At 54.9% G+C, this 13,052-nt stretch overlaps 1 protein-coding gene across 2 annotated transcripts; it reads left to right on the top strand.

The window, feature by feature from the left end:
* Positions 1 to 539: 539 nt before the first annotated feature.
* On the top strand, positions 540 to 12,135 carry Nkx2-2 (NK2 homeobox 2). Of its 2 annotated transcripts, XM_047541853.1 has the most exons (5): positions 540 to 611; positions 1,442 to 1,487; positions 4,407 to 4,559; positions 9,072 to 9,769; positions 10,701 to 12,135. In XM_047541853.1, the coding sequence occupies exons 4-5, from the start codon at positions 9,511 to 9,513 to the stop codon at positions 11,261 to 11,263; spliced, it is 822 nt and encodes a 273-aa protein (XP_047397809.1). In that variant the 5' UTR covers positions 540 to 611; positions 1,442 to 1,487; positions 4,407 to 4,559; positions 9,072 to 9,510; the 3' UTR covers positions 11,264 to 12,135. The 2 variants fall into 2 exon arrangements, with proteins under 2 accessions (XP_047397809.1, XP_047397808.1); XM_047541852.1 differs by lacking the exons at positions 540 to 611; positions 4,407 to 4,559 and having other exon boundaries at positions 1,353 to 1,487.
* Positions 12,136 to 13,052: the final 917 nt, after the last annotated feature.

Below are 13,052 nucleotides of genomic sequence, written 5' to 3'. Positions count from 1 at the left end.
GCCCTTTGGTTTTATGGCGTCTTAGCGACCAAGCAATTTATAGATGGCGACCTTGTTAACCAGCAGCCTGGGCTTGTCAGCAGCTACAGGGTCTGAGGCACTGATGGGGACTGAGGAGGGATGAGGGAGAGAAGAAATTCAGAGTCCCAGATTTTCAGCTCAGAGGGGCGCTAAGGGACGTACTTACCCGGCGTTTGGGGGGAAGGGGTCAAGGCGGGGTAGGACCCCCTCCCTCCCAAGCTGGCCATGTGGCAGCTGAAAGAGCCATCGAAGCCCAAGTGTGTTTGCGCTCATACCCAATTTATTGCCGCTGAACATATGGCCAATATTTTGACTCACGTCAGTCGGGCAAGGAAAACAAACAGAGCGCGCGCGGCGCAGGGAGCTGCCCCCTCCGCTGGGGCTGCGCTGCGACCGCGGGGCCCGAGGCGGGAGGGTGGGGCCGCCGGGCCGGGAGCCGGGAGCCAGGAGCCAGGAGGGGAGGGCTCTCCGCCAGCTCAGCCACAGTCGAGCGTCCGCCGTTCGGCAGCCGCCGGCGGCTGGAGATAAAGAGCGGCCGGGAACCTGCGCGCTGACCGAGGCGGGGCTCCAGCGGCGCAGCCGCGCTCCAGGTGAGCCCCCGGCTTGCGCTCGTTTCCGTTGTGTGTGTTCCCCGAGCGCCTGGAACCTCAGAAGAACCGTGTGGAGAAGATGGGGGAACCCGGGCGCCACCTCTCGCTGTCAGGCACCTACTGCCCCTGCCCCACGATACCCACGGGTATCGGCAGCCGCCGGGGACAGGAATGCGCTCAGCGCACCGTCCACGAGGCGGACCATCAGAGAGGAATCTCGGGGCACCGCAGTCCCCGCCGGATTTGTCAGGTTTCGGGGTCCCCTCTGCGACCCCCTGACCTGACCGTTTCTCTGGCGGCTCCTGACTCGGCTCGGTCCCCAAGCTACGGAGTCAGGAAGCAGCAGGTGGGCAAATGCTAGGCGTCTCAAGTCCTCCCCTGACTTCGCTGGTCCCTGGGGGGAGGGGTCACTCCTAGAGAGAAATTCGCCCCCCACCCCAATCACACCTACAGTCGGAAAAGTTTTACTTGTCAGCGAGGCCAGGCTCTCCTGCCGAGAACCTTGCGACCCGGCTGGGGAAAGCCGGACTGCCCCGGGGGGTTGGGCAGGTGCGGAGGACATAGAGGAAGAGGAGGAGGGAAGCGCGCGGCGCCCATAGCCACCCCCGCCCTCCCGGAGCCCAGCGGACCCTCAAGCCCCGCCCGAGAGGGCACGCAGTGGGGGGAAGGGCGCAGTAGGAGGGGGGTCCGGGTAGGTGGAGGACTAGATAAAGACGCGCCTTGAAATGCGGCGGGGCTGTTGCTGAATCGCCGGGGAGTGGGAGGCAGAGAGGGCGCAACGCGCGCCTCGGCAGCCTCCTCCCCACTAACCGGTGTCGGATGCTCCTCAGTTGCCAGGACCGCTGTAAGGAAGGGCCAGCCTTACACTTCTACCTGGTAAGTCACCCTGTGCGCCGTGGAGGGTTTGGGATTGGGGGTTAAAGCAGAGGCAAAAGTCCTAGGATAATTTGTAGATGGCGCCTAGCGGAGGAAGGGGATTTTCTTCAGGCGGAACTGGGACAGGAGCGGGGTGGGGGGCGTTGAGGAGCTGGAAGACTGGAAGACAAGTGGTAGGAGTCTCAGGTCAGAAGGACCAGTGAGGGTTCAGGGTTGGAGCTGTAGGAGGCAGTAACTGGAAAGGAGACCTAAGCCTGGGGTTTGCGGAGTGAGTGCCGCCCGGGCCGCGCCCGGTCCTGGACAGTTCTCGTTTGCGACAGTAGAGATCGCCAGAGGATCAAAAATGAACCTCTGTGGGGTCTGCTGAAGTCTGGTCTCGGAGGGGCGCCCCCTTGGTTCCAGACCCCCCTCCCCGGACACACACACACACACACGCACACGCACAAATGTTACAAGGCCCTTCCACTCGCCTCTCGCTCCTTCCCCTCTTTGGTGGCACTTAGGGTGTGTTTAGAGAACAGGTATAGACCTTTGGTACCCAGATTAAAGAAATAAGAGACAGATTCCCCAGGCACCCCCTCTTCTTGTCCTAGGGACCGTCGGTGCGTTCCTTGTCCTTGCGAGCCCCAGCCCTTAGCCCAGGCAGAGAGCGTGGCTTCCTTACGCCTCGCTTGAATACATAGCATATGAGCCCGTTTGGCCCAGCTTTAAGTGCGGAATGCTAACCGGTTAGGGGAGGCTGCTTGTTTTCCAAAGTCTTGTGGTAATGATTTTGTCACGTGTTAAGAAGTAAATTCAGATAAGAAAGTGCTTTGAGCACTCTGTTTCCCAGAGAAACCCAAATCTCCTGCATTGAAATCGCCTTTATCAGGGGAAGGTCGGGCTTGGCTGGAAGAACGTTCCTGAAGGCAACACTGACGATGCGTAATCTCATTGTAACATATTTAATCATTAGAGCAGCGCGAACGAATAAAGCACAGGGGTTCGCCCCGGGGGACATAGCTTTTGGTTCCCCCAATAAACTAGTGATAATGGATTGCCTGGAACAGGCTCCTTTGGCCCGAGGGGGGCTTAAAACTACGTTTTAAAAGACAATATTGGAGGGAGGCTGGTTCCATTTTGTAGAACCCCTAGAGCCACATTTCTTGTTCAATTTAACATCCATGAAAGTTAAACGGCTTTTCTTGCCTCTTATTTTATTGGATGAATTTTCAAAGATCTCATTACAGTGCATTTATCAAAGTCCTAACATATGCCCACAGGGTCTTGTGCCCACACAATGAGGCTGATTAATAGAAAGAGAAATCCTAATTTCTATTACAATTTCCGTCCTCAGGAGATATTTTCCTTTGGAGGTGGGGTGCTTCCTTTGGAAGCAGATAATTGGCAAAGTGTGGTATATTTCACTTTGAAAAAGAATATGGAAGAGGCACCTATTTAGATGCCTTCCTCCTGAACCCACAAGTAAATTGCTGTAGGACTCCAGGCTCAAGGATCCCAAGATCACTTCTCTCCATGGCTTCACAGGATTCCTGCTACTGTGGAAAAAGTGGAGGGATGAGCTTTTCCTGAAACACATAATCAGAACTCAGTCTCTGGACTTGGAAAACTTATTTAACCAACACCTTCTTGGTGACTTGGGATTATCTGTGTAAGAGGCATTCATTCTTCCCCTCCTGGTATTTAAAAGTTAATACCACAATGTGGACCAAAGGTGGGGCAGGGACTTATCTGGGGCTTGACCCCAGAATAAATTGAGGTTTTCTTTCAGACTAACTTTCTGGTTCATCTGACCTGTGGCTAATGAAGAAATGGGGTACTTTCCTGCCAAAGATCTGCCCAGTCATGGCCTGGCCTTTCCAAAGTTGCCATCCACACAGCTATACCCCTCCCCCAACCCAGTTATCCCACAGGAGGCAGGATTTCCAGTGACCTCAGACAGAAGGGAAGACCAAAACTGAAGCTGGCTGGCCAGGGACAAAACTGACTTTCAGTTTTCTAAGTCAGGAAAGATCTCTGTGTAGGGTGTTACTCTTAGGTCACATGCTTTGATTTCTTTCACTCAGTATACTGGAGCTGACACAGCTCCAGCTGCCCCACATGAAACCAAAGCCACCTTATGCCGTTTTGGAGATTGGCATCTTTTAGGTGATCATCTTTATCATGATACTCATGGATCAGAATGGGCAACATTTTCCTTCCCTATTGATATCAAGTGCATGTCACATTCCCAGTGTCCAACCCGAGGTAAAATAAACCTTCCCCCTCCAACAAAACCTTTGTGTCCTCGCAGTTAATCCTCACTGAAGCAGGAAGGTGCAACATGCTTTGTTTCCCGAGTGAATGAAGACTCCACCTTGGCACTAACCAGACAATATACTACTCCACTTGAGATGGGATGTGCAGGGCGCCTGAGAGCTCAGCCACATACTATACCAGGAAAGGAGTTTCTTTTCAGTCCTTTTCATTCCAAAAGAAAAAGAACTGAAATGAAGTCAAACACATTAGTTCTTCCTAATAAAAGAAAAAGACCTAGTGTTTTTAATGATTGAAAGTGTTTTGTGGGTGAGGAGGGTGAGGGGTGCCACCTAGGGCTGCTAAAGCATTGAACCCCTCAAGGTCAACCCCTCCTTCAAACTGGGTCCCCAAGATTCCCCCACTAGGACTTCTTCTGCTCTTAAATCCCCTAGAGGATGTACCTACCCAGCAAGTTTTCATTAGCCTAAAAGAAGAAGATGTGAGCCCAGTGACCCAAGAGGCCCTTAAAACCAAGAACAGAGATTGGGAGGAAAGGGTTAGACACCATCCAGAGGATGCCCACTTCAACCACAGGCACACTAAGAGCAGCTCCAATTCATGGGCAGAGGCCTCTTCCCAGTTTCCTAAAGTGTCTCTGTTGCCTTGTTTGCTCCTGTTTAGGGTTCAACTCCCCACCTCCACCCCACCCAACAGGGGGCCTAAAACCTTGGGTGTGGGGAAGTGAAAAGCCCACAAGGCAGGACACATCAGTGCCGCCCCAAGCTCTGATCACCGAGAAGGTCGTCTGTTTGAGCTACCTGGGAAAGTAAACAGGTAAACACTGGGCTGAGTTAGAGGGCCACTTGTCATGAAGTGGGGCCACTTACCCTGTGTACATTCACCTCCCCTCCCGGGCCCCCTGCAATTGTTTAGCTCTTCCTTGCCGGCTCCAGCCTCCAGAGCTGGAGCTTTAGTCTGCCCCAAACCCAGAACAGCAGCAGTGGACCAAGAGCTCCAAGGAGCCTCCAAAGAAGATTCTCCTCTAGCCTCCAGGGAGAATTTCTCTTCCTTCACTCACCAGCCTATGACTCATATTGCACCCATCATAAACTTAGCAAGACTGAACAGAGTTAGTGATATGTACTGAACCTGGGGCCCCAATGCAGAAAATTAAGGCCAGCGGTGGGGAGGGCTACAGCAATTGGGGTGACCCCATCAAAAGAGCATGTCGTTCTGGACACAGATGCTGGGAGAATCTCTCTGTAGCTCAGGGCATGCTGGGTTCAGAACATCTGGCCCCCACCTCAATTTCCCCAAGTTTGCGGCACAGAAGGCCCACTGCAGAGCTCATGAGTTTCTCCGGAAGATTACAGCTAAGCCCTAACCCAAACCGGATTGAACCCAGGAAATTGTCTTCTCCTGACCTCCAGATAGAACCTGGAAAGAGTTTACTAAAGAATTCTGAAATGGGGGACAACCACGTAGAATTGAAACTGGTACAAGCGGACGCTGATGTATTTAGGTGAGGCGTTAATAAATAATTTTCGCCCGGCGGGGAAGGGGCTCAGGACTAGGGCCTCTCAAACTGGTGGGCGTGCGGGATCCTGCGAAAAAAGGAGATCCCAGGTTCCAAAAGGCCCGGATGTGGTGCTGGGTGGCGGGAGTGAGGCGTGGGAAACGCCTCTTGGTGAGTCTTCAGGGTGCAATCACCTGTTTAATTTGGGCCGAAGAGATGCGTTTAGCGCCCGGACCTCTGCTCTTCTGGCCGCAATCTCGGCCCACCAAATCCAGGAGACCTTGGAGTAAACTCTGGGCTTGGGACTTGCCCCCGGCCGCCAGCTGGGCCCGCGCTGACGTCCACAGGCTGTTCCTGGGGGACTTGAATTTTATGATCTTCCTCTAACAAGCCCAGTTTCTCCCCTTCAATTATGGGCCTCCCAGTGGTCTCCCTGGGCCTTTTCAATTGCAAATGTTAAAGCTTTGGAAGAGGACGCGGGAACCGCACCGGCGGGATGGGGAAAATGGACTCGCCACGTCCCTGGAGAGACTCCGAGCTGTATGGATTCGGTAGGGCAGGGAGCTGCGACTGCAGGCAAGGCCAGAGCCCTCTCCTGCTCTCTCTCTCGCCTCCCGGTTGCCCCAAGATCCGGAGAAGGAAAAAACGGGTGTACCACCTGGGGCGAGGGTGGAGGGGAAGGAGATACCAACTGAGTGCCTGCGCCCGCAGGGAAAAGTGTAGGCCTGCAGGTGCTCGGGAATGGGGACTTTTGGAGCTAAGATGCCTAGGGTTTTGGTTAGTTGAGGCCAAAGGGCAGGCCCTGTTGCAAACCAGACGTTTGTGAACTGACATGGGGACTTCCGTCCCAGGGCACCTATGTCAGCACTCCCTCCGGTGATTAATTCCCAGGAGGCTGGATTCCCGTAGGAAAACAGTTGTCTCTCAGGTGCTCTGCGCACCTTGCAAGCTCCCAGGGGAGAGGGGAGGAGACCTAGTCAACAGCTGCACTGACTGTATCGAAAAGAAAGCCCGCTATGCTGGGAGAAGGGAGGAAGAAGTTGGAAACTACAGGGAACTAAGTAGTTCCAAGCCCAGGAAATGAGCAGGCCCTGGAAGACAGGGGCAACCCCACCACCACCACCACCACCACCACAAAGATGGTTCTGGGCTCTGGAGATGTGTGTGTGTGTGTGTGTGTGTGTGTGTGAGAGAGAGAGAGATTTTTATAAGGGACACTTCCTGCCAAAGGACCCCTTTCCCACTCAACCCAAGAATTAGCCTAGCCCTACCAGGCTTCATTCTGGCCCCAGACCCCAATCCTGGAGGCAATCCTAGTGCCCAAGAAAGCTTCTCTCCCTTAGGACAGAGGGATAAGAGGAGGGACAAAAGGAGGGTCTTTTCTGCAATGCTTGGGTTGAGGAACTTTTTCTTGCCAGTTATTTATTTAGGAGCCAAGTAACAATGGCCCCAGGCAGGCCCACCCCCTCCCTGTGTCCAAACTCGGTGGTGCTTCCCCGACTCCAGGAAAACCGATTTCCCTCCTCCAACCGGACAGAGCAGTGAGCTCCCACGTGAAAGGGGGAAGGGAGAGGCAACAGGCAGGGAGGCTGAGAAAGACAGAGACTGGAAAGGGAGGGGGAACACGAAAAGTAAAAGGTTTGAGGAACACGATTCAAACCAGTTTTTAATTCTTGCGGGAGGAAAAAGGGGGCGAAAGGAGAAAAGAAAAAGTAGGAGGAGAAAAAGAGGAATCGGGGAGCGTCGACATGAAGGGGTTTCCTTAATATTGTGGACGGATTCAGAAATGAATGAAGAGATAGTCCATTGAAAAGGGTTGAATACCATGACAACTAGGAACAACCTTAGATTTATTCCAAACAGTTAGGACACATTGAAAGAGAGCGTCAATCATGTATTATTTCGCCACTGAAATAAATGCAAAAACCGAGCCGGGACAAAGGCTTCCAACGGGAGCGGGACATTTGTCTACATTTCGCTCATTGTCCGCAGCTTAGCAATCGGTTTGTATTTGTGTTTGCCCGGGTCCGACCACCCAGGACGCGCCGACGAGGGGCTCGCTCCAACCTGGGCCATTGTCACCCACGTCACATACTGGGGGCGAGGCAGCGAGGCTGCAGAAAGCCGAGGGACGGCTCCGAGAGAGGCGCCCTCACCCGGCGCTGGCAACCCGGGGGTAGCGGGGGGCGCTGCGGCGGCCGAAGCAGCTGCGCGGAAGAAGGACCTGGCGTCCGCGCACTCTGCTTCGCCGGTGTTAGCTAAGGCTGCCCAGGCTGCCGGCAGTGGGGGAAGAGAGACCCGGACCCTCGAAAGCAATCGTCACCCCTTCTCGCCCCTAGGTACAGTTCCTTCCACACGTTCCTGTGGGGAGAACAAGCATATTGTAGCAAACCTCCTCCTCTCCCCCCTCCCCAAATTTAAACTGGAACCAGGGTCACTAAGAGAGGAATGACCTTTTCCACCCTGGCGCGGTGGAGTAGGCTTGTCCTGGGAAAGTTCAGTTCTTAGGTTGGAAAGTTAACACTAACCTAATTCAAACTGGGAACCCAGAGCGCGTCCTCGGAATGCACCCCGCTCCCCGGGACATCCAGAAGAAATTAAAGGACTTTTGTGGGGAATAGAAAACTCCGAAGAAAACTCAGCATCATCCGCCCATCCTGGGACCCCTCCCCTGTGGCTTTCTGAGTCTTCACCCAGGTTGAAGCACAAGCTTCCCCCGCCCCCGCCACAATCCCGCCTGCTTCCCTCCTGCAGCTCCACCTTTAGTTGAAGACTGGAGAGGGAGGGGTTCGAAGAGACCAGGATAATAGAGAGCAGGAAAGGAGCGGGGTCGTCTGCCCTTCCCTCTACTCAGAATAAGCAGCCTGCGGAGGCCAAAGGCGGCAGGGCCTGGGTCCGAATCCGGCCAGAGTCAAAGCTCCTAACTCCCACCCCGCCCTTCCCTCGACCGCCCGCAAAGCAGAAAGTGAACTACGTGTCCTCCGCTGCCGCAAAGAAATGAGGAGTGGGGGGAGTGAAGGAAATAAATGAGCCTTTAGCAAATAAAGGGCGGCTGGGGTGGGGGTGGTCCTTGGTGGTGGCTTTGGCCGGCCCTGAGCCTAGCCCTCTGCTGGGTTTTGAGCTCTTTCGCGTTTAACTAGAATCAATTACTTGCCTTGTCATTTCTAGTACTCATCCTTAAGCCTCAACCAAAATATTGACCTAGGAGGCTTACAGAAGTTGGGTTCTTGCCATTTGAACCGGATCTTGTTTAGGGAACCACCAGCAAGGGGAAGGAGAGATTTCCGCGACTGTGCCTTCGCCCCCTCCCCCTTTTCCAAAGACTCCACAAATCTCCAATTTTCCGGCTGGGGGTGTTGCGGGCGGCGGGGAGGTAGGAACTGGGGAATGTTAAAGAGGATATTTTCCCTCCTCTTCCCGGTTTCTGTTTTGGTCCTCCCCCCCCCCCTTTCTTTTTTAAGATGCAATTTGTTAAAACGGCCCTTTCAAGTGTGTGGACTCGCGAGCGACGCGGTGGTCCTTTGTATGTAAATACTGAAGGGGAGAAAAAAAAGGCTCTCCCGGTCTTTGCAATTAATTGACACGTTACACCTCTCATCTTGCTCTAGAGGGCCGTTGGCTGGGAGCGCGGAGCTCCCCAAAACCCACAATTTCACATCTGCAAATACTGTCTTCATCCACTTGACTCCCAAGACCCGCCCACACGTGGCCAACCTTTGCGTTTTTAATGTCTCTTCCCCTTTTTCCACCCTTCTCTCACTCCCTCTCTTACTCCCCCTCCCTCCCTCTTTTCCCCTCCCTCCCTCTTTCTCCCCCTCCCCCCTCCCCAGGTTCGTGAGTGGAGCCCAGCCTTATATGGACTGATCGCTCGGGCAATGGCCCATTTTTTCCTCGCCACCAGCCGCCACCGCGCGCGGAGCGGCCGCTGGAGCCCAAGCTGACGCCGCCTTGGCACCTCTCCTGGAGTTACAAACTAAGGCCGGGCCGGCGCTCGGCGCGCAGGCAGCCCAGCTCCCTGCGCTCATTTCCGCGTGCTTCCAGAGAAGACAGAGGCTCTGAGTTGGGCTTTCTTTTCCCCCTCCCTTTCCCCACTGATTCTTTCTCTTTTTTTAAAAAAAATAATAATTACCTCAATAATTAAAGCCCATCCCCCTCCCCTCCCCCAATCCCTCCCCCCAACCCCCTCCCCCGCCCGCCAGGGCTGGGGAGCGCCACGAATTGACCAAGTGAAGCTACAACTTTGCGGCATAAATTGCGGGGTCCTGAACCATGTCGCTGACCAACACAAAGACGGGGTTTTCGGTCAAGGACATCTTGGACCTGCCGGATACCAACGATGAGGAGGGCTCGGTGGCTGAGGGACCGGAAGAGGAGAGCGAGGGGCCCGAGCCCGCCAAGAGGGCTGGGCCCCTGGGGCAGGGCGCCCTGGACGCGGTGCAGAGCCTGCCCCTGAAGAGCCCTTTCTACGACAGCAGCGACAACCCGTATACACGCTGGCTGGCCAGCACTGAGGGCCTCCAGTACTCCCGTAAGTAGTGAAACTTGGCTGCTTCGGCTGTGACAGCCTCCATTCCTGTGGCTGTAGCCCGGGCTGGACGCTGGGAGTAAAGGGGGAAAGAAGCCAAAGCTCAGATCCTTCCCCCTGGGTTCCTAGATAGCTTTTTTTAACATTTGTTTGGGTTGCCCTCTTTCCTCCTGGTCAAGCCCCCTTAGTCTCTGCAAAAGACTTGCTCTCAATATTTTTTTTTTCAACATGAGAAATTAAGGAGGCAGAGGAGAAAGGAAATGCCTCCCAAGGGCTGGTTGCAGATGTCAACCGAGACTGATAGCTTGGGTCCTAGACCCCAGATTCCAACCGCCGGGAGGGACTGGCCTGACATACTGGAACTAGCCAGTGAGCCTGGTCCGGCTGCGGGCAGAGGGTGGGGGAGGCTTGGGGTGGCCTGGGTATAAGTAGCTCACCCTGCCCCCTGTGTGATCATAGAGGACGCTTTGTGCAGTGCAGGGGGCGTCGAGAAAGACCGAAAGCAAAAAAGAGAGAGAAAGAGAGAAAGAAAGCCCCCAAAACCTGCCTTAAATGGCCGAGACGATCAATGCTGGGATTGTGGGGGGTTTCTCTTAAAAATCTGCCCACGTCTCTACAGAGAGGAAACAGCTCAAGGGGGCCGGAGCCCTTAACCCGCAATGATCTCCCACGCACCCCCCGCGATTCGCACCCACACAGTGCGAATCCCTACAACCGCAAATTCCAAGCCCCTACTCCTACAGATTTTCCCCTTTACCCTGGAAGACCCCGACGGCGTTCTCAGGCGTGGCGCAGGTTGGGGATCACCGCAGAGGCAGCAGCGCTGGGCCGCAGAGAGCGGAGGGCCAAAGGCCCACGGAGGAACAAGGTGCTCTAGGTCTGGCCCAGGCGACGCGCGGCCTCCAGGCGCCTGACTCGCTTCTCTCCCCTCCAGTGCACGGGTTGGCGGCGGGAGCGCCCCCACAAGACTCAAGCTCCAAGTCCCCGGAGCCCTCGGCTGACGAGTCACCGGACAATGACAAGGAGACCCCGGGCGGCGGGGGGGACGCAGGCAAGAAGCGGAAGCGGCGGGTGCTCTTCTCCAAGGCGCAAACCTACGAGTTGGAGCGGCGCTTCCGGCAGCAGCGGTACCTGTCGGCTCCCGAGCGCGAGCACCTGGCCAGTCTCATCCGCCTCACGCCCACGCAGGTAAAGATCTGGTTCCAGAACCACCGCTACAAGATGAAGCGCGCCCGGGCGGAGAAAGGTATGGAGGTGACACCCTTGCCCTCGCCGCGCCGGGTGGCCGTGCCCGTCTTAGTCAGAGACGGCAAGCCGTGCCACGCGCTCAAAGCCCAGGACCTGGCAGCTGCCACCTTCCAGGCAGGCATCCCCTTTTCGGCCTACAGCGCGCAGTCACTGCAGCACATGCAGTACAACGCCCAGTACAGCTCGGCCAGCACCCCCCAGTACCCGACAGCACACCCCCTTGTCCAGGCCCAGCAGTGGACTTGGTGAGCACCGCCCCTCGGAGACTCGCGGCCCTAGGCCCAGGCCCCACCCCGGCGACTGCGGCGGCGGCGGCGAGGAGGACTTGGTCCGTATGGTGGTTATTATTATTATTATAATTATTATTATAGAGTCGAGTTGACTCTCGGCTCCGTTGGGGAGGCGCCGGGAGGTTGCCTGCGACTCCTTGAAGTGGCAGATTCCATCCACCCGACTCTGCCCCCATCTTTCTCTCCTTTGAACCTTGGAGAGGGTTGAACTTTAAGCCGTGTTTACAGAATGTTTGCGCAGCTTCGCTTCTTTGCCTCTCCCTGGGGGGGACCAAACCATCCCAGCGTTAAAGTCGTCACTTGAAAATGAGAAAAAGAGCGAACCCCCACCCCGCTTTCGTGAATTTTGTAAAATATGTTTGTGTGAGTAGCGATATTGTCAGCAGTCTTCTAAAGCAAGTGGAGAACACTTTAAAAATATAGAGAATTTTTTATAAGAAAATGCTACATATTTATGGCCATGTAAACGTTCTGACAACTGGTGGCAGATTTCGCTTTTCGTTGTAAATATCGGTGGTGATTGTTGCCAAAATGACTTTCAGGATGGGCTTGTTCCCCTTGCAGGCCTAACTCCTTTCTTGGTGGTTTATTTTGGTTTGGTTATGTTTGGATTACTCCTGTTTTCTTTTTTGCTTTTTAAAAACATTTTGTTCAGTGCAAACATTTTTCAAATATGAAAAAGAAAAAAAGTGTGTAGGCGACAAGCCTTCTGCCCCATTTTCCGGGTCCTGAGCCCCGGAAGTTGGAGCTCAGCAGTTCCGCGCGGTTCCCCAAGAGCGCCGGGCGCTGAAAGTTTTCGATTTTTTAAGTAATTTTAATAAAAATCCTGTGTTAAAAAACAAACAAACAAACAAGCCCAGATTTCCCGTTTGTCTGACTTTGTTGCCCTGCACCGGGCCAGAGGCCTTGGACAAGTAACCAGGTCTGGTCGCCCGCAGCGCTTGCTTGCACCGCTTCTGCTTCTCCAGGCTAGGAGGCCAGGGGTGCCAGAGCGCTGATGCTCCCGGGACAGGCCTCATCCGGACTGACCTGCCGGACCAGGCGCCTAGAACTCGGGGCCGAAGTGGGAGCGCTGAGCTTCCAGCCTGCAAACGGCTGGCCCAAAGTCTGGGGTGGCCCTGCCTCTCTTGGGTCTCTTTCCTGGCTTCTTGCTTGTGTGAACTCCTGCGTCCCGGCCTCGGGAGGAAAAGTGACTTTGAGAAACGGAGAGGCAAGGAGACCAAGCCCCCCTCGCTCGCCCAAATCTACGAGTGGCTCCTTCAGCCTGAGAAGCTGTTGAAGCCACTACACTCGATGACTTTCACTTTGTTGCGTTTGATTTACTTCGCACTAAGAAGGGAGGGGGGCTCTGAGGTTGAGACTGGTCGGCTTTCTTTCTACTCCCCACCCCCTTTTCAAAATCTGTGGACGAGTGGAGGCGTAGGAGCCGGCTCTAAGACCTGGACGCAGAAGGAGTTTTGTGGGGATTTTTGTTTGTTTTTGTTTTTGTTTTGGCAGCGGGGCGGGGGGGCGGCTGTAAGCGCTCAAGGCTTTGACTATAAGTAGGGACACTCTGGGTTCCGGGAGCAGGAGAGGGAGGGGTTGCTGCATCCTCCTCAAAGCTTTATGGCCCCCAGGAGCCTGGGAGCGCGAGTCATTGGCAATCCCAGCAACAGCCTTCTTCCTTCTTTCGGCCTCCGTCCTTTCAGGATTCCTAGTCTCTTTCCCCGGGACTGAATCCCTGCCTGGTCCCCTCCCAGCGATGGCAG

Source organism: Sciurus carolinensis, chromosome 2 (assembly GCF_902686445.1).
Source record: "Sciurus carolinensis chromosome 2, mSciCar1.2, whole genome shotgun sequence".
Lineage (NCBI taxonomy): Eukaryota > Metazoa > Chordata > Mammalia > Rodentia > Sciuridae > Sciurus > Sciurus carolinensis.
This window is presented reverse-complemented; position numbering and strand designations above follow the sequence as displayed.

Bases quoted from the DNA above. Each gene is read 5' to 3' on its own strand.
- Nkx2-2 (XM_047541853.1), top strand. From the start codon at position 9,511: ATGTCGCTGACCAACACAAAGACGGGGTTTTCGGTCAAGGACATCTTG. The intron at 9,770-10,700 runs GTAAGTAGTGAA...TCTCCCCTCCAG, and splicing joins TGAGGGCCTCCAGTACTCCC to TGCACGGGTTGGCGGCGGGA.